General features: G+C 42.5%; 1 protein-coding gene across 7 annotated transcripts; it reads left to right on the forward strand.

The window, feature by feature from the left end:
- The first annotated feature begins 1,601 nt into the window (after positions 1-1,601).
- LOC130284140 (forkhead box protein J1.2-like) lies at positions 1,602-14,792 on the forward strand. 7 transcript variants are annotated; one of them, XM_056534181.1, is made up of 3 exons: positions 1,602-1,819; positions 9,495-9,981; positions 14,045-14,792. In XM_056534181.1, the coding sequence occupies exons 2-3, from the start codon at positions 9,523-9,525 to the stop codon at positions 14,696-14,698; spliced, it is 1,113 nt and encodes a 370-aa protein (XP_056390156.1). In that variant the 5' UTR covers positions 1,602-1,819; positions 9,495-9,522; the 3' UTR covers positions 14,699-14,792. The 7 variants fall into 7 exon arrangements, with proteins under 7 accessions (XP_056390156.1, XP_056390154.1, XP_056390155.1 ...); XM_056534179.1 differs by lacking the exon at positions 1,602-1,819 and adding an exon at positions 2,017-2,135; XM_056534180.1 differs by lacking the exon at positions 1,602-1,819 and adding an exon at positions 3,924-4,026.
- The last annotated feature ends 10,880 nt before the right edge of the window (positions 14,793-25,672 follow it).

Consider the following 25,672-nt stretch of genomic DNA (forward strand, 5'->3'; position numbering starts at 1 on the left):
CACATAGCGTTTTTCATTCTCTCAAGCTGACACAGTTGCCTTTTTTTGTGAATCCTGCTTTCTTGTGTCTCCCATAGACTTCTATAGAAAGAAAAAAACAGCAAGAAATACTCAATGGGGGTTTGAGGCTACGTTCACACGGGCGGACTTATTTGCATGTTTCCCGCTGCGTATTTGAAAGGGGACGGGCTCTTCTCGGCTGTCCGCAACAGATTTTCCGCAGCGTAATTTCCGCTGTGGAAAATCTGCTGCGGACAGCCGAGAAGAGCCAGTGGGAAACTCGCAAATAAATCCGCCCGTGTGAACGTAGCCTAATGGGTTTTTTTTGTTCATTTTTTTCTATTCTTTGACTATGTTTCAACTTGTTTTTTTCTTGCTTTATTATGGCGTTTTTCTTCCATCATGTGACCCTATTAAAGAAGTCGAGGGGGAGGGGGGGGGAACCAGAAAAATTGCCAATGCTAAACCCAAATGGTGTCTTTTTTTTTATCGTGATATTGCCCTTATCCATTATGGCATCTAGGGGTGACTGTGCATATGCAGTGATTGCTTGCATCATGTATATATATATATATATATATATATATATATATATATATATATATATACAAAGATATATCAATGTATAAATATATCAGTATATATAGATATCAGTGTATATATATATCAGTATATATAGATAGATTTATCAGTGTGTGTGTGTGTGTGTGTGTATATATATATATATATATATATATATGTATATGTATATGTATATATATCAGGATAGATAGATAGAGAGATGCAAATCAAAAAAATGTTGCAGTATCTTGTAATACCTTTTTTTATTGGACAGAACAGAATTTTGTAGAGAAGCTTTCGGGATTCTTCCCTTTATCAAGTCCTCCCTCCTGAAGTATATATATATATATATATATATCTCAGTATATATATATATATATATATATGTATATATCAGTGTATGTATATATCAGTATATATATCAGTATGTGTGTATATATATACATATATATATATATATATATATGTCAGTGTATATATATATATGTATATATCAGTATATATATATCAGTATATATATATATATATATCTATCAGTATATATCAGTGTATGTATATATCAGTGTATATATATATATATATATGTATATATATCAGTGTATGTATATATCAGTGTATATATATATATATATATATATATGTATATATCAGTATATATATCAGTATATGTGTGTATATATATACATATATATATATGTCAGTATATATATATATATCAGTATATATCAGTGTATTATATATATGTATATATATATATATATATATCAGTATATATATATATATCTCAGTATATATATCAGTATATATATATATATATATCAGTATATATCAGTGTATTATATATATGTATATATATATATCAGTATATATATATATCTCAGTATATATATCAGTATATATATATATATATATATCAGTATATATCAGTGTATATATATATATATATATATATATATATATATATATATATATAAACTTTGGTCACACTCCATCTGCAGAGGACACACACGGCTGCTCTCCTGCCCCAGCCACAGAGGAGGGGTTTGTAGACAATACCTTGAAACGGTTGAGAATCTCTGCGATCTCATTGGACGATGCTGGCCCAGGGTACTTGGCAACCAGCGACCAATCGGATGTCAGAGTTCTGTTTAAAGGGCTGAGCTCCCTGGGGAGGTAAGGTGGCAGAGCTGGCAGATCACTGTTCGGTGGGATCATTTATCAGAGAACATCAGCCCCGACCTGCTAATCCCTCCCCGAGGTAAGATCGTCCTATACTTTTATATAGTCGCATCCTAATTTATATGGAGACCTTATAGTGCAATTCAACGTGGAATGTGAACTACAGATCTCAGCATGGCTTGCTAATAGGACAGTGGTCTACAAACTGCGGACCTCCAGCTGTTGCAAAACTACAACTCCTAGCATGCCCGGACAGCCGAAGGCTGTCCGGACATGCTGGGAGTTGTAGTTTTGCAACTGACAGTTTTGATGCCACTATGATAGGACCTACTAGTGATGGCAAGATACAGGGCACCCTGCGCAAATGATGCGACAAATTCAGCTCTGCTACATAGGTGCATAAGTATTATAGCTCTGTTATAGGGTAAGGTAAGTTATGCAATAAAAAAAAATATATATATATATATATATATATATATATACTGATGTGTCTCCCCAAATAAATATATATATATATAAATATATATATATATATATATATATATATATATATATAAATAGCGATATGTCTCCCCCAAATATATATATATATACTGATGTGTCTCCCCAAATAAATATATATATATATATATAAATATATATATATATATATATATATATATATATATATATATATAAATAGCGATATGTCTCCCCCAAATATATATATATGTATATATATATTTGGGGGAGACATATCAGAGGTGCAGGGGGCGGGGACACCTGTTTACTGCATCCTGATCGAATTGCCAGGTGATCCGATCTGTCACACAAATCCCAGGGGAGCACCATCTCCTGCACGTCAGCTGCTACAGGGAAGACCAGACAATGGCGCACCGCTTCAGGACACGGGCTCTAGAGGGGTATCAGGTCACATGACCATCCCCATTATTCTGCCTGGGCAGGGTACCAGGTGCATGATTTGATCATATTTGTCATATTGTCGCAGCTAGAGATGAGCGAACGTACAGTAAATTCGATTCGTCACGAACTTCTCAGCTCGGCAGTTGATGACTTTTCCTGCATAAATTAGTTCAGCTTTCCGGTGCTCCGGTGGACTGGAAAAGGTTGATACAGTCCTAGGAAAGAGTCTCCTAGGACTGGATCCACCTTTTCCAGCCCACGGGAGCACCTGAAGGATGAACTAATTTATGCAGGAAAAGTAATCAACTGCCGAGCCGAGAAGTTCGTGACGAATCGAATTTACTGTAAGTTCGCTCATCTCTAGTCGCAGCGTACAGATGTACGTGGGGTTTAGCGGGTAATTTGGCGCAAATAATCGTGATATGGAGAGGTTTTTCTCAGGGTTATATATAGGAATGTAGGTAAAACCTCCAGCCTTACCACAGATTCATCGCAATGCGCTGACAAGAGAAGTTCTAATAATAATGCGCAGGACGCACTCAGCTCTGCTACATCTGTATCGCAAATAGTCATGTTATCATATTACACTGTAGGTGCCCCCAGCTGTTGGTGAGGCACAGCAAGGGGGGGCAAATGTTGATGAGGCGTATTCAGAGAGGTAGTTGATGGTAAAGCGCCCCCTAGTGGTTGGGGAGGTACAGCTAGGGAAGCAGTTATTGGTAAGGCTGGGTTCACATCACGTTTTTGCCATACTGTTTTCTATCCGTTTTTCTAAAGAAAACCGTATGGCAAAAAAAACGGATGGAACAGTATGGGAAAAAGTAAACTGTATGCGTTTTTAAACCGTATACTGCATTCAGTTCCGTCAGTTTTTATAGAAAAAAAAACCCATACGTTTTTGAAAATTTTGTCCATTTTTAATGGGAGGGGTCTTGGGTGGTGACTTTAGGCTTCAAATGCGCATGTGCAAAGTAAAAACGTATACGTTTTTCCCGTGTGGAACCGTATACATGTGCGTTTCCCATTGACGTCCATGTTTTAAAAAAAACGTATGCAGTTGCAGTACGGTTTTTAAACCAGAGACAAAATCGTGCTGCAACCGCATACGTCTTTTGTTGATAAAGTGCCCACATGTTGTTAATAAGGTACAGGTAGGGATGCAGTTGGCGCCCCCTAGCTGTTGGTAAGGCACCCCCTTTTCAATGTTGGTGTTTTTCTCTTTCATGATTGAGCGGAGTGTTGGTGTAGCATGCTGTGCGATGTATTGTACTGTCATGCTTGGTGTCATTTATTGTGTGACGTAATAAATGAACAAACAATAAAGCTCTTTCAATAACCTCCTAGATGTTGGGAAGCAGTTGGTGGTAAGATGCCCCCTAGTAGGTAAGATGCATAGCTAGGGAGGCAGTTGGTGAGGCGCCCTCTAGTGGTTGGTGAGGCAGAGCTAGGAAGGCAGTTGTTAGTGAGACACCCTCTATTGGTTAGTGAGGCAAAGCTAAGGAGGCAGTTGGTGAGGCGCCCTCTAGTGGTTGGTGAGGTACAGAAAGGAAGGCAGTTGGTGGTAAAGTATCTCCTAGCTTTTGGGGACTTATAGTTAGGCTGGGTTCACACCACACTGGGTTCAAACCCCTATCAGGTTTTTAACTTTTCATTCCATTAAGAATAAAGTTTCACTTGTTTGATTGAAATTCCAAGAAAAAAAACTGTGCAAAGTCAAAAACCGTATGGTGCAAACCGGATGGAACCGTACGCACATACAGTTCTGTACGGTTCCCATTGACTCCCGTAAAGTATAAGTTTCAATACGTTTTTTTTCACCCGGACCAAAAACCGTGGTAGGCTACGGTTTTGGGTACAGGGAAAAAAACTGACAAAACCGTACAGGATGCAAAACGGACACAACCTTATGCCTCTTTTGGCATACGGTTTTCAATGGAGAGTCAATGCATATGGTTTTCAATACGGTTCTGTGCGGTTTTCAAACTGAAAACATATACGGGAACTGAATTGCAAAAACGTGGTGTGAACCCGGCCTTAGGGAGGTCGTTGGTGGTAAGACGTCCCCTAGTTAAGGTGCCCCCTAGTGATTGGTGAGCTTTATGTAGTATACTGTATGGGGTAGATTTAGCAAATCCTGTCCAGAGGAAAAGTTGCCCAGTTGCCCATAGCAACCAATCATTTCATTTTTAGCAAGTGAAAGCAGCGATCTGATTGGTTGCTATGGGCAACTGGGCAATTTTTCCTTTGCACAAGTTTTGATAAATCTCCCCCTGTGTGTTATAAGTACTGTAAGGGGTATGTATAGCATATATGTTATATGTTGGTTGGTATAGTACAAGTGGTATATGTACTGTATATAGTATATGTGTTATGTCTAGTACATGTGGTATATGAATGTAGTAAATAATGTGGTACGTATAGTTTACATGGTAAAGGAAGAAGATGAAAGATGGCGCTCCAAAAACTGTTTCTCAAACAGGTGGTAGGTTTATTCACCCATACAATACAAGTGATGCGACGTTTCGACCGAGGTCGAAACGTCGCATCACTTGTATTGTATGGGTGAATAAACCTACCACCTGTTTGAAAAACAGTTTTTGGAGCGCCATCTTTCATCTTTTTCATTTATTGGAATTTTGACCGTGTTCAGACCTTTGAAGACAGAGCACCCACTGACTTGGAAAAGTCACACACTGTGCCACATCCATCCCTCCTTTTCTTTGCATTAGTTCACATGGTATATGTATGCAGAGTATGTGCTATATGTAGTATATGTTAAATGTAGTGTATATTTGGTAAAAGGATGCTGTATATTTAGTATAAGTGCTATTTATAGTACATGTATGTAGTATATGTTTTATATTGAAGTATATGTGCTGGGTATATATAGTGTATTATATGTAGTATATGTTAAATGTAGTGTATATTTGGTAAAAGTATGCTGTATATTTAGTATAACTGCTATTTATAGTACTTGTATGTAGTATATGTTTTATATTGAAGTATATGTGCTAGGTATATATAGTGTATTATATGTAGTATATGTTATGCATTTAGTGAATATCATAGGTAGTTTATAAACCAAGATAAAGATTAGACAAAATTGCAGATTTTATTATATTAACGTAATACGTATAATTTAATCTTGAGAATTAAGAAGAATTAAAGGGGTTATCCAGGAAAAAACATATATGTCGACTGGCTCCAGTAAGTTAAACTGATTTGTAAATTACTTACTCCTATTAAAAAATCTCAATCCTTCCAGTACTTATCAGCTGCTGAAGTTGAGTTGTTCTTTTCTGTCTAAGGGTACGTTCACACTACGGAATGCCCGCGGAATTCGGCGGTGTGAACTTAACATTAGTGTGAATGGGTCTCCGTGAGACCCGTTCACACTGCGGAAATTCGGCGGCGGGCAATTCCGCCGCTGAAACTGTACGGGCAAAGAAAGAACATGTTTATTCTTTGCGCGGAGTCCGCGAGCACTTTATAGCCGTCAATGGTGATGGCTCAGTGCCCCACGGCCCTAGCGCCGAAGTATTTTCGGCGGCGGCCCCCAGACGGAATCTCCGCTCGCTGAATTAGCTGAATTCCGCAGTGTGAACGCACCCTCACTGCTCTGTGATGACACGTGTCTCGGGAACTGTCCAGAGCAGGAGCAAATCCCCATAGCAAACCACTCCTGCTCTGGACAGTTCCTGAGACAGACAGAGGTGTCAGCAGACGGCACTGTTGTCAGACAGAAGAGAAAAACTCAACTTCAACAGCTGATAACTATTGGAAGGATTAAGATTAATCGAAGTAATTTACAAATCTGTTTAACTTTCTGGAGCCAGTTGATCTAAAAAAATAAATAAATAAAAAAAGTTTTTTCCTGGAATACCCCCTTAAATCTTGTACAGTCCCTTTGCTCAATATTTTAGGCCCGGATGAGGCCTGTATGGAAGCTTTACCAACCATTGACTGTGGGTTAGGCCGGGTTCACACCACGTTTTTCAAGTACGTTTCCCGTATACATTTTCATTATTGAAAACGTATGGAACCGTATTGAAAACTGTATACATAGACAAATAATTGAAAACCGGATGCTATTTTCCCGTACTCAAAACCGTGGCTGACCATGGTTTTGTCTCCAGTTTAAAAACCGTACAACAACCGCATATGTTTTTGTTTAAACATGGACGTCAATGGGAAACGCACATGTATACGGTTCCATACAGGAAACCGTATACGGTTTTTACTTTGGACATGCGCATTTGCATCCTAAAGTCCCCACCCAACACCCCTCCCATTAAAAATGGACAGAATTTTCAAAAACGTATGTTTTTTTTATAAAAACGGACGGAACTGTATGCACTTTTAAAAACAGTATACGGTTTTAAAACACATACGGTTTACTTTTTCCCATAAGGTTCCATCTGTTTTTTCGCCATACGGTTTTCTTTAGAAAAACTGATTGACAACAGTATGGCAAAAAACTTGATGTGAACCCGGCCTTTCCATAGGTTATGCCTTCATTATGATTTAGTATAAGCTGAATGCTCATTACAGGCCATGAAAGGGTTGCTGCGGTGTGACTATGTGGCGGCACTCCCTCGGTGACCCAGACACACGCACGTTTTGCTGGAACAAGCGCTATTTGTTCTGAGCACGAGTGAACAAACAGTCTCTGGGGTGAGGTCTTGGGGGAGGTGGCGCTGCTGTGACTGTGCCCGCTGCGGGAAATTATCCAGCTATATTTACTGTCATTAGGGAAGGAGGCAGCTAAATGGAGAGCGGACGGCAAACAAGAGGTGGCGGAGGCTTCGGAGAGGCCTGCAAACCAACCTGGGTGTACGTGGCATCGAATAGATGTCATCCTATAGATTGGTGACCCTGTAGAGATATGATGAGTCGATATTCTCATATTAGTAATTCCCATCCAGTCATAAATGATGTAGTCAACGACCTGAGGTAACATAGTGGAATCATTTTTTTTTTAATTGGGAATATCACTCCCAAATTTTTCATATTCTTCTTATTCAGGTTGGAAGGGAAGCCACAACCATTAAAGGGGTACCCAGGTGGAAAACAATATATTTTTTTTAATCAACTGGTGCCAGAAAGTTAAACAGATTTGTAATTTACTTCTATTAAAAAATCTTAATCCTTCCAGCACTTATTAGATGCTGAATACTACAGAGGAAATTCTTTTCTTTTTGGAACACAGTACTCTCTGCTGACATCACGAGCACAGTGCTCTCTGCTGACATCTCTGTCCATTTTAAGAACTGTCCAGAGTAGGAGAAAATCCCCATAGCAAACATAGGCTGATCTGGACAGTTCCTAAAATGGACAGAGATGTCAGCAGAGAGCACTGTGCTCGTGATGTCAGCAGAGAGCTCTGTGTTCCAAAAAGAAAATCATTTCCTCTGTAGTATTCAGCAGCTAATAAATTCTTGAAGGATTAAGTTTTTTTAATAGATGTATTTTACAAATCTGTTTAACTTTCTGGCACCAGTTGATTTAAAAAAAAAAGAAAAAGAAAAGTCAGACCCCCCCCCCCCAAACCCCACCGTATAGCTAGTTATCTCCTATCCTATAGATAGGTGATAACTTATAATATCGGGATAACTCCATTAAAGGGGTCGAAAAATTATATGATCATAGGGTTTCCCGCTACTGGGACCCACAACAATTAACCATAATCTGCAGGGGAACCTGGCTGCAAGGGTTTAACTCCACTGCAGCGCCACCACAGATATGTAAATTACTTCTATTAAAAAATCTTAATCCTTCCAATAATTATCAGCTGCTGAAGTTGAGTTGTTCTTTTCTGTCTGGCAACAGTGCTCTCTGCTGACATCTCTGCTTGTCTCGGGAACTGCACAGAGTAGAAGAGGTTTGCTATGGGGATTTGCTTCTACTCTGGACAGTTCCTGAGACAGGTGTCATCAGAGAGCACTTAGAAAAGAACAACTCAACTCCAGCAGCTCATTAGTACTGAAAGGATTAAGATTTATTTTAATAGAAATAATTTACAAACCTGTTTAACTTTCTGGAGCCAGTCAATATATAATAAAAAGTTTTTTCCTGGATAATCCCTTTAATGCATTACATCCCATTGAGTAAACTTCAAAAATGAGTGATGGAGCGGAATGTTAGTGCAGCATGTGGTATAGTGTAGGGAACTTGTGCTGTATATTGTACTGTTATGCTATGTATAATTGTAATTTCTTGCATGAATTGTAGTGATGACTAAGTGGTTAACCAAGCTTTTTCAATAAACTTTCGCCATTAACATTTCTATTGGTTGTCACCTGATTAAACTCCAACATAATCTGTAGTTGTAGCTATTATTATTTTTTTTTCATCTATGGTATAAAATGAGCTATAATGTCTGTAACTAAAGAAATATTCTCAAACATTACATGGTCAGCTGTCATATTATGCAATGATCCGTAAAAAAGAATAAAGGAACATCCAGAAGTATCCAAGCATATAAGCTGCAGTCCTGGGGTTTAGCTGCCTGAGCATCTATGCAAGGAATTGTCATTAATCATACTTACTAGTTATAGCAGTAATTATGATGGGAGTTGCTGTATGTCGGTGTTCACCAACCTGGGGCTCTCCAGTATTTGGCAAACCACAAGCCCCACCATACCTGGCATGATGGGAGTTGTAGTTCGGAATTAGCTGGAGACCTTCAGGTTGGAGAAGATTGCTGTGTCTCTAAGGAGGTATTCCACAGTGATAGCAACACAAGCAGAGCAATAAGGAACAACAAGGATCAAGATGGACTTGGATTGTCATGTGCCGTATGCCGCCAGCTATGTCTTATAAGCCGAATAACTGTGACGACTTTCTTACAGATCTGCCATTGGCCTTTTCCAGAGGACCATGCCTGTCCTTTCTTCCAGTCTCCAGGCTTCGCACATGGAGAAGGACAATATTCGAGAAGATGACAGCTTAACCAACCTACAATGGCTTCAAGACTTTTCCATTTGTAGCTCAGACTTATCCTCTTTTGCTATATCTTGCCCTCCCGCAACAAACAAGACCCAAGGTCCATGCAGCCCTCCGGCTGGAGATACGGCCTCCTGCCAGGCTCCTCGTACAGGGAAACAGAGATCCACCATGGGATCCAATGCCTGGCCTTCTTTGCCTTCGTCTGTACCAAATCCTATCCAGGAAGTGGATTATAGAACAAATCCTAATGTTAAACCGCCATATTCCTATGCCACCCTCATATGTATGGCAATGGAGGCCAGCCAGCAGAGGAAACTCACCCTGTCTGCCATATACAACTGGATCACACAGAACTTCTGTTACTATAGGCATGCTGACCCAAGCTGGCAGGTAAGATCTGTTCAGTCCTAAAAACCGGGACATGAGCCAAAGGGGAAGAACACCGGTTTTGAAAGCACCTTTAGGATGAGGTCTCATTTAGGAGCAAAATAAAGCTCATGGACCCCCAATAGAAAATGTATAAAAGGGCCCAAACTACCATGTACCTACCACCAAGACCTTCCTCTGAACCCTCCTTGGCTTCAGTGAAACTATTACATTAACCGTCAATAGAGATGGAAATTGACCAAATTGTGGTCATCAAAGGTGGTGTAAGACAAGGACTGCTGGGATACAGGACTGGATAATGCTGGAGGTGCCCAGTTTGGAACATTCATGATATAAGTTTAAGCTTTAAGTATCAAAGCCTATTGAACTATATGAGAAAGCCTATTGTAGTTGGGTGATGTGGATACATGACATTGGGCATGTGGCAAAGGGTCAAATGTTAGTCAGGAAGGTGTCCCATATCTGCTGCCTCCAAACATCAGTCATATAGTCCATAACTAGCGGTTTTCCCCTGCCCTCATAGCAGATAGCTTTAGCGTCTCAACATGGAGCCATGTGGTATGGTTTATATTTGTGTTTCTCAAACCTAAAATTCCACCAACAGGTCCCTTAAGGACTTTCTAGACATGTCCTGTTTCAAGAACCTCAGGAGCAATCTAGAGAAGCACTATTCTATACTATATGTGTATATGAGAAGATGAATGTGTAAGGGTCACGGCCTGTGTGGATTATAACGTGAGCTGTGTCAGGGAGCGGAGTCTAAGTTGACGCTGGTTTTCACCAGAGCCCACTGTAAAGCGGGATGGTCTTGCTGCGGCAGGCGGCACCCAGGTTGCTACCCCTGGCATGACCCATCCACACAGGTTGCTGGGATGAAGAGTGTTAAAGGGGTACTCCGGTGAAAACCTTTTTCAACTGGTGGCAGAAAGTTAAACATATTTGTAAATTACTTCTATTAAAAAATCTTAATCCTTCCTGTATTTATTAGCTGCTGAATACTACAGAGGAAATTCTTTTCTTTTTGGAATGCTCTCTGATGACATCACGAGCACAGTTCTCTCTGCTGACGTTATTAAAATAATAATAATAATACTTTATTCATTGTTGTCCTTAGTGGGATTTGGACCCAAGTCCCCAGCACTGTAAGGCAGCAGTGCTAACCACTGAGCCACCATGCTGCCATTAGCATACATCTGCTATGCATGGTTGCTAAAATGGACAGAGATGTCAGCAGAGAGCACTGTGCTCGTGACGTCATCAGTGTTCCAAAAAGAAAGGAATTTCCTCTGAAGCATTCAGCAGCTAATAAGTACTGGAAGGATTAAGATTTTTTAATAGAAGTAATTTACAAATATGTTTAACTTTCTGCCACCAGTTGATTTAAAAGAGAAAAGATTTTCACTGGAGTACCCATTTAAGGAAGGATTCAGACAAGACGTGGTCAGGATAGCTGATGGTCAAGGCAGGCGACACAGTAACAGAACAAGGGAATAGGTACACGGATAAACAGGAACAATGGAACACAGAAGCTTTCAGTCAGGGCACTAGGGCAACAAAGATCTGGCCGGGAGTTATGGGGGGAACAGATACTTATAAGAGAAGGTGCAGGTGAATTCACTAATTAAGGGCGTACTGGCCCTTTAAATGTAAGAGCTCCGGCACGTGCGTGCCGGAACTGAGAACACGGAAGACCAGGGTGGTGAGTGACGGGCTGGAACTCGTATGCGGGCGCATCCCGCCATGCGAATCCCAGCCCCGTCGGCAGTGGGGACAAGACAGAGGAGCGCTCACGGCCAGCTTGTCTGGCCGGAGCGCCGACGTTACGGAATGTAAGGTGTCTCCCATATGAGATTGAGATGGTGATGATAAATATAAGGTGAAATGGCCATAACTAAGACCTATATTGATGACCTAAAGGCAATAGCTATAGATAACCACTTCACCGGCCCTTTCCAGGTTTTGGTCTATACAGCAGCTGTCTGTCTACTCTTCATGACAGGACATGAAAGGACCTCAGTGTAGAGGACATAAGAGGAGTTTTGTACAGGGAGGACATCAGTGACCTGCACATGTGGAGGTGGGAATCCTCCTGTGACTATGACACACTGCATTATTCATGACCAGCCTCATCTTTGGTGAGGTCTATGCCAGGTGTCTGTCTGTAGTCCTGTGAAGGCTTCCTGCCTGCTCCGAGACAGCTGCATAATGGGACACTTTGTCCTGGCTGTAAGGGACACCTGAGCAGGTAAGGGGTGGGGGGTGGGGGAGGGCAGGGATGATGGGGTCATTCATCTACTTTTCAGCAGTCATCATACTCCATTAACCAGACCTGAGGTAGGCAACGTGCAGCAGCAGCTATGGGGGAGCCACGCGTTTAGCTACTGGAGCATGTGTAGTCGGGAACAAGGGGTCAGGTAGGGAAGAAAAGACAAGAGCTCCACTGAGCTTGTGGTGCGACGGTCCCATTTCGCGGGTTACCCGCTTGGTCACGCCCCTAAGGGGCACGCCCAAGCGGGTAACTCGCGAAACGGGACCATCGCACCACGAGCTCGGTGGTCCCGTTTCGTGGGCTACCCACTTGGCCATGCCCCTTGGGGTAACCCGCGAAACGGGGCCATCGCACCACAAGCTTGGCGGTCCTGTTTTGCAGGCTACTCGCTTGGTCATGCCCCTAAGGGGCATGACCAAGCAGGCAACCCACAAAACGTGACCGTTGCACCACAAGCTCGGCGTCCCGTTTTGCTGGCTACCTGCGAAACGGGACCGTCACACCACGAGCTCGGTGGTCCCGTTTTGCGGGTTACGCGCTTGGTCACGCCACCTAAGGGGCGTGACCAAGCAGGTAACCCGCAAAACAGGACCGTCGCACCACAAGCTCGGCAGTCCCGTCTCGCGCGCTACCCGCTTGGTCACACCCCTAAGGGGCGTGACCAAGCAGGTAACCCACTAAACGGGACCGTCGCACCACAAGCTCTGCGGAGCTCTTGTCTTTTCTTCCCTACCTGACCCCTTGTTCCTGACATCTAAGAAGGAATAAAGGTTTTCAGCAGGCAATGGCCCCATTCACACTACAGGTATCATCCTGCTTTTTTACTGCCATTATTTTACAATAACGGATGGAAAAAAAAACGGATGCAATGGTAATAACGGATGATAACTGACGACCATCATCTGTTATTTTTAATGTTTTTTTTTTTTTATAAAAAAGCTGATGTTGTTCATCACTTATTACCAGTAACATTAGTTTGTGTTTTTTTATCAGGTTTTTAACCCTTTTTTGTAAAGCTGTACTGAGCATGCTCAGTACAAAAAACGGATGCTAAAAAACCTGACAGTAACTGATGAAAACTGATTTTTATTTATTTATTTTTTTTTTTTTTTGAGCATCCGGTTCCCATAGACTTCAATGTTAAATTTTAACATCCGGTTTTTCACCATTTTTTTTTTTGCCAGACCAAAAATGTGTGCATGCACCGTCTTTTGTGCCGGCAAAAATAACTGACATGTCTGATGCAAAAAGATGTTCAAAAAATGCCATAGACATGAATGGGATTTTTTGACGGTCGTTTTCAGGACTTTTTGCCGGGAGTAATAATGGAGGTTTTTTTACCGCATGATACCTGTAGTGTGAAAGGGGCCAATCCTGGGTGAGTGCGTTACCTTCCTTTCTCTGCTTATTTATGTTGTACTACAGCTCCGTGTAAGCGCTCCCCGACACTGCCGCAACATCTGTCTATCTTTGCAACACAGCGCCCCTCGGTGTCAAGGAGACTATGGGGGAGATTTAGAAAAACCTGTCCAGAGGAAAAGTTGATGAGTTGCCCATAGCAACCAATCAGATCACTACTTTCATTTTTGAAAAGGCCTCTGAAAAAATGTGATCTGATTGGTTGCTATGGGCAACTCAGCAACGTTTCCTCTGGACAGGTTTTGATAAATCTCCCCCTATATCTATACAGTACTGTGCCGGCGCTTTACCTCTCACCATTCAGATATATTTGTAGTACTGCGGCACCAGATTCTTGGATGTAATAACTTATTGTTATTCATTCTTTTTCCATTTTAGAATTCCATCCGTCACAACCTCTCTCTGAATAAATGCTTCATGAAGGTCCCCAGAGGCAAAGATGAACCTGGGAAGGGTGGATTTTGGCAGATGGATCCGCGCTATGCTGATATGTTTGTGAACGGAGTACTGAGAAGGAGAAGGATGCCGGCCTCTCATCTTGACCCTCCAAGATGCAACAACGTAGCAGTCCACCATCCTTACCAGTCGTCCGTGCGACCAAATAACCGCCAAACCCCGCGCTCTTCTTGCAGTTACAAGCAGCTTAGGAGGCAAGAGAAGCCCAGTCCTGTTTTGCCAGCCCTGAGGGCACAGGAACGACATGGGGACAACCTATTTTCTTCTGAAAATGATCATCTGAATGGAAGCAACTTTGATGACCTGGATCTGCAGACAGCCTTAATATCGATGTGGTGGGAAGAAGATCTGGGACCTTCCGGGGTCAACGCTTCGGTCGTGAACACTTCCCATTTGGAAGTAGCCCAACAGGAACCTGCCATAATGGATAGCCAATGGTTCCTGCCTCCTGACCACCACCCAACTTGGCAAGAGTTGAAAGAGGAACCTGTAGCAGATCAGTGGTATATAGACAGTGGTTATGTCGAGGATGTTTTGTATGAGTGCCCACCATGGGAACGGGCGGAGGCATTATGACCTGTTTAGGGGAACTTAAGCCTTTAAGGAACCAATGGTTGGATTTCAGATTGTAAGGACTGATGAGACAATAAAAACTGGGACTGACATTCTTCTCAGGCTTCTTGTCTCCTTTCATGGTTGGAGAGTTGCATTTGAGGTGGTCTCAGGGTCTAAACAGTACTCACATTGGTGAAGACTTGAGGCCGGATGGATCACCTGTCACAAAAACTAAGGGACTTTAGCCATAAGAGGGCACGCAGGCCTCAGCCAGTTCTGCATTTTATATCCCAGACCTGGACTTGGGCCTTCCCTTTAGCCTACACTCCGGAGAACCCAGATCACAGCCATTTTATTACAACAAGCAGAAATATATTTTTACAAACCCTTTAAATTAATAGGTTATATATGAACAATTGGGTGGTACAGAGGTCTATGATGAGATGACATATCGCTGCACCTAATAGACTTTATATGGACACTACATGGATTTAATATGTGATGTGAAGGATATTCAGATCTAGATATGAGGCCTATGAAGCAGGCCTGTCTGGTATATGCTAAATAAATGAAGCGGAATAAAACTGTGTCCTTTTTTCTTCTTCTTAAAAAGTGGTAATATTATTTGCTATTTTATGAAAAGTTCATATAAAGTGAAAAAAAAAATAATAATATAGTATTCCCATCCTATAGGGATGGTATATGGCTAGGATATGCTATTGCATCATGATGTGAACTCTGGGACCCCAACCCATCCTGAAAATGAAGGGGCCCTGTTTTAGTGCTGCACTCTCTTATAAGTTTGCTATGCCTTTGGCCAACCTGCTGTGCAAGGAACAGGAACCAACCCCATTTAATTAAAGGGGTACTCCTCTGGAAAACATTTTTTTAATCAACTGGTGCCAGAAAGTAAACAGATTTGTAAATTATTTCTATTAAAAAAATCTTAATCCTTCCAGTACTTATCAGCTGCTGTATGCTCCACAGGAAGTTCTTTTTTTTTTTAATTTCCTTTTTGTCTGACCACAGTGCTCTCTGCTGACACCTCTGTCTGTGTCAGGAACTGTCCAGAGCAGGATAGGTTTGCTATGGAGATTTGCTCCTACTTTGGACAGTTCCTAAAATGGACAGAGGTGTCAGCAGAGAGCACTGTGGTCAGACAGAAAGAAAATTCAAAAAGAAAAGAACTTCCTGTGGAGCATACAGCAGCTGATAAGTCCTGGAAGGATTAAGATTTTTTAATAGAAGTAATTTACAAATGTAACTTTCTGACACCAGTTGATAAAAAAAAAAAAAAAAAAAATGTTTTCCAGTGGAGTACCCCTTTAAATATGGCCACAGTGCAGTTCCCTGCATAGCAAGTGGCAGGGCACAGCTATGCATGGGAGACCTGTACAGAAAACAATTACTGATCTTGTATACAAAGCTGTTAAAGGGGTATTCCGCCCCTAGACATCTTATCCCCTATCCAAAGTATAGGGGATAAGATGTCAGATCGCCGCGGTCCCGCTGCTGGGGACCCCTGGGATCCCCGCTGCGGCACCGCGCTATAATTACAGCACAGAGCGAGTTCGCTCTGCACGTAATGATGGGCGGTACAGGAGCCGGAGCATCGTTACTTCACGGCTCCGCCCCTCGTGATGTCACGGCCCGCCCCTTTCAATACAAGTCTATGGGAGGGGGCGTGGCGGTTGTCACGCCCCCTCCCATAGACTTGCATTAAGAGGACGGGCCGTGATGTCACGCTACTCCGTCCCCCGTATCGCCCGTCACTACGCACAGAGCGAACTCGCTCTGTGCTGTAATGATAGCGCGGTGCCGCAGCGGGGATCCCGGGGTTCCCCAGCAGCGGGACCGCGGCGATCTGACATCTTATCCCCTATCCTTTGGATAGGGGATAAGATGTCTAGGGGCGGAGTACCCCTTTAACAAGGCTCAATATTTGTGCAACCTCTGATCACTGGCCCTACTACTCTGGGCCATATTGGCCTGTTGACATGATAATCGCCCCTTTATAATAGGGACCTTAGATGGAGGTGCAGCACTAAAACAGTGCTGCAGCCTCTTTATACGGAGGATAGGTCACATATCACATCATGGCAACATTCCATCACTTTATAAAATGTGAACACCTCTTCAATTCAAACACGCCCTTTGACTCGTTTATATTTACCTTACGCCACGAAACAGCGCCACACTTGTCCATAGGCTATGTGTGGTATTGCATCTTGGTGAATTTAACTGAATACCAGCTACAGCCCATGGACAAGAGTAAAGGATAATTTTCCAACCTTGCAGAACTTTTTAAAACTTCCATAGACCATAGAAGATTAATAGCGTACTATAATTTTATACGTTCTTTCATGCAAATGACTAATCATTTTATCTGTCATTTTTTTCTTTTCTTCCATTAGTCAGCTATAACCTGAAGTTTATGCTCCAATAAGCCCATTGGGAGTGTTTCAGATGGATGATGGGATATATGTCTTATAGCTTTATTGTACTCCACAGAGGGCATATGATGACCATTGATGAGACATAGCTTCTGGGCCCTATTATGTTACGAGATCCACCATACTGGCTACCTGTGCACTACCTACAGCAGTGGTCTCCAAACTGTGGACTTCCAGCTGTTGCAAAACTACAACTCCCAGCATGCCCGGACAGCCGTTGGCTGTCCGGGCATGCTGGGAGTTGTAGTTTTGCAACAGCAGGAGGTCTACAGTTTGGAAAGCTAGGCACTATAGCTGCAACCCTGGATGATGATGATGATTGTATCTGATATATAGAATAATACCAAGTCTTAGAGTAAGGCTGCTTTCACACTATAAAATTCATTAGTTTTAAAGATCCGTTTGATGTTCCGTTATGAAAACCCTGAAAATCGGCCATTAAACGTGCGTTAGAAAATCCCATTATAGTCTATGGGATTTTTACATTATCCGTTTAATCCGTTATTAATCACGGACGTTATTTTGCGACGGAAGAATGAACGGAAGAAATAGTGCATGCACTATTTCTTCCGTTCATTCTCCCGTCACAAAATAACAGTGCCCCAATCTGTGACTCTCCAGCTGTTGCAAAACTACAACTCCCATCTGGCTGTCAGGGCAAAGTAGGAGTTGTAGTTTGGCAACAGCTGGAGAGCCACAGATTGGGAAACACTGCCATTGGAAACTAATGACGAGCAGTTTCCAGATCTTTCTCTCTCTCTCTCTTTCTGCTTATCTCACCTCTTTTTCCAGAAACAGCGACACCCTTTTACAGGTGGCTATGTCTGGTATTGCAGTATTAACTGGTCTGAACCGCAATACCAGACACATCCTAGGGATAAGAGTGACGCTGTTTCCAGACTCCCCTTTAACTGACAGGATGCAACATATTGAGGCAATTACATTGCTGATTACATAATTTTTTTCTCCTGTAGACGTACACCTATAATATTGATTTGCAATATTTTAAGATCACAACACACAAAAGATTTTCTGTTGGGGTATGTTCACACATGCGCATATTGCTGAAGATTTTCTGCAGTAGATTTATTACACTACGCATTCACACTATAGAATTTATTCTGCTTAGAAATTCTGCAGGGAAATTCCAGTACTGCAGCCTCCCATTGTCTTAGGGTATGTGCACATGGTGGTATTTCCGTGCAGAATCCAGCAGAACAATTCAGCTCGGCAATTCTGCTACATGAAGTTAACATTGTGGTGAATAGAATTTCCGCTGTCCCATTCACACAGTAGATTTTACGCAGCAGAGTCCCATTGAAGTCAATGGGAGGCCACAAATGTGCAGAATGTCCGCCTGTATTTTCCGGCCAGACCTTCCACACATTTGCATGATCTGGCGCGTCCTAGGACCACTTGGAAATGTGCCGGCAATGCATTTCTAAGTGGAATCTGCAGAAAGAATAGACAAGGCTACTCTTTGTGCAGACACCAGAATCAGAATTTCTATGGCAGATGTTGCTACCACAGAAATTCTGCAGTGTGCATGGTGCAGCAGAATCCCATTGAAATCAATGGGACACTGCTGCAGCAGAACTCCTGAGCAGAATCTTCCCACAGAATTCCACTGGGTAATTCTGCATATAAACATGGCCAGACTGTGAATGCAGTGCAGAATCTGTGTGTTGAGCACAAGAAATTTTGCATAAATTCCTCGCTCATTCCTTGCATATTAGTCAAAACTTGCAAAAATCCGCTACCAGCTTGGCAGAACGGGATCTGAGCGGAATAACATAAATTTCGACATGTGAACATGGGCTAAATCGGATTCTGCTGCACCGTGCACACATTCCGCGGTAGTATTTTAATCACTACCACAGAGATTCAGTAGTGTGCACGGTGTAGTGGCAGAATCCCATTGAAAACAGTGGGAGGCTGCTGCACCGGAATTTCCGGATATTCAAATTCCGTACTCCTATTGGATATGCATTGCTGACATTGGTGACAGCATATTTCCGAGCAGTCCTAGCGCTGACTGAATCAGTTGGCTGTGCACGAAATGTCCGCGCTGAAATTTTACATTCCGAAGTGTGAATGTGTCCTGAGCCAATGATAAAAACCGTAGCAGAAAATCCGCAGCAGAATACACACATGTGAATTTACCCTTATTCGCTATTTGAGAAAGCCATTGAATATCAATCTATGACTCTACCGCAGTGATCCCCAACCGGTGGCTCTCCGGCTGTTGAATAACTACTACTCCTAGCATGCTGGTAGTTGTAGTCTTGACACAGCTGGAGAGACAGAAGTCAGTATACTGCTTTACAGAAACCTGGATTATATTGCAATTTTGTGTTGGAAATCCGCACCGGACTATCAGATTTTCTACTGAATTAGGGATTGCCGGGTAAATGGAATTTTCAGGATCATCTTCAGGGGGCAGATCCCATTGTGTGCAGTCACCGCTGTGGGTAGCTAATGATTGTCTCACATAGGACAGAGTATGGGAACCTCCTCGCTGCCATTTTATCAGGTTCCCAGTGTAACCCTAGATGTGTGTGTGATCGTCTCTTCTCTCAGCAGATGACAGCTCATTATTTCCAGCAGGGGCTCAGTTTCCCGTGGAATAATTACACAGGAGGGGGGTACGGAGGTGTAGGAGCCGGAGCTGGATATAAGGCACCATCTGACCCCCATGACCTCACATCTAATGAAACTATGTGGGAGTCAGATAAGGTTGGCAGACCCCAAGTATGCAAGTCACCGAGCCCATAGGTTATCATTAGTCTTCATCTGCGTTTCAGTCCATGCACAGGCTCCATCAAAGAAAAAAAAAATTCCCTTCATGGTCAGAATGTCATTTCAGATAGGGGAAGATATAAGGGTGTGCACACTTCACTTCCTCTGTGAGGGATTAGGTAGATAATCTCTTTTTTTGAATTATGTTTTTGTGAAATATATAAGAAGTCAATATTTTAATTGACTTAATAGCCATAAATAACCATAGGGAAGAGGAGAAGATGTTGCGCTGGATCCTGAGGGAGCCCAAAGACCTGTACTACAAGGCTATGTTCACACTCATTTTTTTATAGGCCCCATTTTTGAGCCTTATAAATATTGGCTTTTTTGTTTTTTTTATCTGAAAAGTTTAGTAAACTGATTTAAAAAACATAAGGCCAAAAATGAATATGTATTAGCACAAGGGGTTTATTTCATAGTGAAACAAAATGGCCGATTTTTCTGTGAAGCAAGACAGACTTTATGGGGGAGATTTATCATAACAAGTGCAGAGGTGAAGTTGCCCAGTTGCCCATAGCAACCAATCAGATCGCTTCTTTCATTTTTCAGAGGCCCTGTTAAAAATTAAAGAGGCAATCCGATTGGTTGCTAAGGGCAACTGGGCAACTTTTCCTTAGATAATCAAAATCTCCCCCTTTGTGGCACAAAAGGGGGCAAAAAGACAGTTCTCACAATGTGTCATAGTTGGAGTCCCTGTTATGGATTTTGTATAAGGGCCTAGGCCATTGTTCTCCATCCAGGGTGCCTCCAGCTGTTACAAAACTACAAATCCCAGCATGCCCGGACAGCCTTCGGCTGTCCGGGCATGCTGGGAGTTGTAGTTTTGCAACAGCTGAAGGCACCCCGGTTGGAGAACACTGGCCTAGGAGCTTCAGGTTTTCCATATGCAAATGGTGACCGGTCACCAGGACAAACACCGTCCATATTCCCTAGAGGGGGGTCCTTTGCAGCCCTGTTATTAGCATCATTCCTGCGTTGACAGACTTGGCTCACCCATGTATATACTTGTCAACAGTCCCAATTTTGGCATCAAACACCTGCAACGCACACCAAAGATAGGGGTTGGTTCACGCAATCCCTACCCCATGCCAAAGTAGGCATTTTGATGGTGTTCTTACAGGTGTGGTGTCCCGGTACCATATTGCATACCGTACCTTGTATGGTGGTCCCCAAAGTCAGAGTTAGGGTGGTTTCACACCACGTTTTGTACTTACCGTTCCCGTATACGGCTGGGAGGAGGGGGGCGGGGCTTAATCGCGACCGTATAGGGGAACCGTATTTAATGCATGTCTAAGAGCCGACCGGATTGAACCGCAGTCTCCGGTCGGCTGCGTTTTCGGCCGTATGCGGTTTCCCGACCGTAGGCAAAAACGCGGTCGACCACGCTTTTGTATGCGGTCGGGAAACCGGATGCGGACAAAAACGCAGCCGACCGGAGGCTGCGGTTCACTCCGGTCGGCTCATAGACATGCATTAAATACTGTTCCCCTATACGGCTGAGAACGGGCGCCGCGATTAAGCCCCGCCCCCCCTTCTCCCAGCCATATACGGGAACCGTAAGTACAAAACGTGGTGTGAAACCACCCTTATAGTGGGGATCAAAAGTTTGGGCACCCCAGGTAAAAATTTGTATTAATGTGCATAAAGAAGCCAAGGAAAGATGGAAAAATCTCCAAAAGGCATCAAATTACAGATTAGACATTCTTATAATATGTCAACAAAAGTTATATTTTATTTCCATCATTTACACTTTCAAAATAACAGAAAAAAAAATGGTGTCTGCAAAAGTTTGGGTACCCTGCAGAATTTATAGCATGCACTGCCCCCTTTGCAAAGCTGAGACCTGCCAGTGTCATGGATTGTTCTCAGTCATCATCTGGGAAGACCAGGTGATGTCAATCTCAAAGGTTTTAAATGCCCAGACTCATCTGACCTTGCCCCAACAATCAGCACCATGGGTTCTTCTAAGCAGTTGTCTAGAAATCTGAAATTGAAAATAGTTGACACTGACAAAGCTGGAGAAGGCTATAAGAAGATAGCAAAACGTTTTCAGATGTCAATATCCTCTGTTCGGAATGTAATTAAGAAATGGCAGTCATCAGGAACAGTGGAAGTTAAAGAAAGATCTGGAAGACCAAGAAAAATATTAGACAGAACAGCTCGCAGGATTGTGAGAAAAACAATTCAAAACCCACATTTGACTGCACAATCGCTCCAGAAAGATCTGGCAGACACTGGAGTTGTAGTACACTATTCCACTATAAAGAGATACTTGTACAAATATGGTCTTCATGGAAGAGTCATCAGAAGAAAACCTTTTCTACGTCCTCACCACAAAAATAATCGTTTGAACTTTGCAAATGAACATATAGACAAGCCTGATGCATTTTGGAAACAAGCTCTGTGGACCGATGAGGTTAAAATTGAACTTTTTGGCCGGAGTGAGCAAAGGTACGTTTGGAGAAGAAGGGGAACAGAATTTAATGAAAAGAACCTCTGTCCAACTGTTAAGCATGGGGTGGATCAATCATGCTTTGGGGTTGTATTGCAGCCAGTGGCACAGGGAACATCTCACAAGTAGAAGGAAAAATGGATTCAATAACATTTCAGCAAATTTTGGATACTAACGTCATCTGTGAAAAAGCTGAAGTTAAAGAGAGGATGGCTTCTACAAATGGATAATGATCCTAAACACACCTCAAAATCCACGGAGGATTACATCAAGAGGCGTAAACTGAAGGTTTTGCCATGGCCTTCACAATCTCCTGACCTCAACATAATTGAAACTCTATGGATAGACCTTAAAAGAGCAGTGCGTGACAGACAGCCCAGAAATCTCAAAGAACTGGAAGACTTTTGTAAGGAAGAATGGGCAAAGATACCTCAAACAAGAATTGAAAGACTCTTGGCTAGCTACAAACAGCGTTTACAAGCTGTGATACTTGCCAAAGGGGGCAGTACAAGATATATGTGTCCATATTTAATAATGTGTATATTTAATATAATGTATAGTATACTTACCTTGTTAGCGTCGCAGGACCTTCGGTTAATGTTAATTCCTCTATGGTATGTTGGAGGACCTTTGGAGGTCCTTGGATCTCATCTTTACCCATAAATCTATGTAAAGGTGAGTGACAGAAGTATTGGACCAATTAGCTCTAGTCCAGCCCCTGCCCATATAAAGGGAGCTGTAGCCAATTATCGCTCTCTTGGGTTGCTGCTCTCGTGGATGCCGGACTAGCAGGACGGATCTGTGCAACTTTCAAAGACACGCTAGGCCAGAGAACCTACCATCCTCAGCCTAAACTAAACCGTGAGTTCTAAACTAATCCCCGCTAAAGCTAGCGTGACTACTGGACCGAAACTAAATTCCCCTAAATCCAGTGGAACAGCGCATATCAGTCTATGGACTCTAAACGCTTATGGTCCCAACCACTGTCAATCTCTAAGAGACTTTGCATGTATAGAGACTGTTGCGGTTATGAAGCTTGCATAAAATATTCAGTAAAGTTCCAACTGTTTTCAGCAAACTCTCCGGTTGTGGACATTCAATTATTCTCTGCCTCCCTATCGCTCTTGGGAAGGGTGGCGGTAGGATAAGCATTACAGAGGAGCCCACACCCTGGCGTCACGAATAGAAAGGGTTAACCAGACACCCTTTAGTCACCGCACAGCTATACCCCATATACCCTACTCCCCCAGGCTATCCCACAGGCATTCCCAGGGTCCCCTAGATAAGGGTCCCATCTCTGGACCCACACCTACGCAAAGATTAATGGCTCCCCGGCCCCCATTCGGCAGAGGTAGTAAGGAAGCTGAAAGTAGAAGAAGCGGGGAAGTTACGTAAATTGCAGAACTCCCATTGACTTTAATGGGAGTTGCATAAACGGTATGGGACCGCGAGCCATGCTGGTATCGTAACCCAGGAAGTAATATGAACAACGTAGCACGCAAGGCTATGCTGTTTGCACAACTCCTATTAAAGTCAATGGGAATTAAGCCAATTGGGTAACGTCTAAATAAAAACGCCATAAGGCTGGGATTACACTTGGCCTTTTTGTCAAAAAAAAACACCTTTTTTGGGTGCCAAAAACGCTGCAGCCAGATGTTAAGTTGTAGTCAATAGGAAAATATGAAATGCTATACCAGCCTTTTCCAAACAATGTGCCTCCACCTGTTGCAAAAAGTTGTAGTTATGTGCAACAGCTGGATGCACACTGTTTGGAGAACACTATGCTATACCCGTTTTGTTTTAGTTTTTTTTTCAGGGTTTTTGTGTGTGCTTTTCATTCTTTGTGATATTTGTGATATTTTTTAGAATAGACCAATTCCAAAATCACAGTATGATGTGGGTGTGGCTTTTTTTTCCCATGAAATTGTGTCATTTTTCCTCTCATAGACTTCCATGAGAACAAAAAAAATACAATGTGCTAAGGAAAAGTGGACCAGTTGCCCATATAAAACCAATCAGATTTCTTTTTTTATTTGTAAAAAGGCCTCTGAAAAATGAAAGTAGCGATCTGACTGGTTGCTATGGGCAACTGGGCAACTTTCCCTCTGCACAGATTTTGATAAATTTCCTCCCAACGTGTATTTATTTGTTGCTTTTCCCAAAAAAGCCCAAAAAGGCAAGTGGGTCTGGAATTTCAGATTCCACTACTGAATTTCAGCTTACATCTGGCCGTAGCATTTTTAGCCCATAAGAACGCCATACAGCGAGTTTGGTGTGTCCCAAGTCACTGTGGCCCTAGCGTTAGCATGACTCCATAAAATTTTGGATAATAAAAAAAGAAAAAATAGTTTTCACAGTTTGGCAATGGTCACACAGCAGAATATTTGAGTGACCATTCCACAAGTGTCGGCTGAGTATCGGCGAGTGTCGGCTGAATATGCCAGCGCTAGGATTGCTCGGAGATGGTCTCCATAGACCGCAATGCATTTCCAAGCAAATTTTGTGGAAAGAAATGACACGTCGAAAGTATTGACTTTGCACTATGCACATGGTGCAGCAGAATCCCATTAAAAACAATGGCACTCAGCTGAAACGGAATTACGAGCACAATTTTTCCGCCAGATTCCGCTCAGAAATTCTGTTGAAGGTTTCCCGTATCTTATTCCATAGGGGAATTGAATTAGATGTATTCCGGAGTTGCAGTCTTCTTGCATCCGTAGTGGTACCTGCCATGCCCTCGAACTGTAAATGAATGGTAACTCATTCTGATGTAAGCAGGAAGCTCTCGTGAATGTCTCCCCTCATGTAATGGATCTGACGGGCACGTGTGGCACCGCTCCCTCACCAACACACAAGCTGTGAGCAAACACAAGCTCGATAAATATTCCAAGACTGGGTGAATTATTAATGGGTTCCCGTCACCTGTCAGGGACCTGTCACGCACCTGTCGGCCCCACGCTCATCCCTCCGCTCTGTAATGTGCTCCCATCTTATTCTACCCAATGATATGGTGGCAAGGGTTATAGATCTTGCTGCCATTTTCTGTTTGTAAATTTTATAAATAACAAAGCACAAGTGACACAAGGGGGTTGTAGCTAGGCCTTCCTTTACATGTGCTGCCCTTGCCCTGTGTCTAAATATCCTTACTGATGATGAGTGGCTTCTTGGTGCCGCCCTTTACACTCACCACCTAGGGCACATGCCCTACCAGCCACTTTCCTACAAATATATAGTCAGATATAACAAGAATATATCTGGAAACAAAACAAAAAAAAACTCATAGGGCAATAT

Source organism: Hyla sarda, chromosome 8 (genome assembly GCF_029499605.1).
Source record: "Hyla sarda isolate aHylSar1 chromosome 8, aHylSar1.hap1, whole genome shotgun sequence".
Lineage (NCBI taxonomy): Eukaryota > Metazoa > Chordata > Amphibia > Anura > Hylidae > Hyla > Hyla sarda.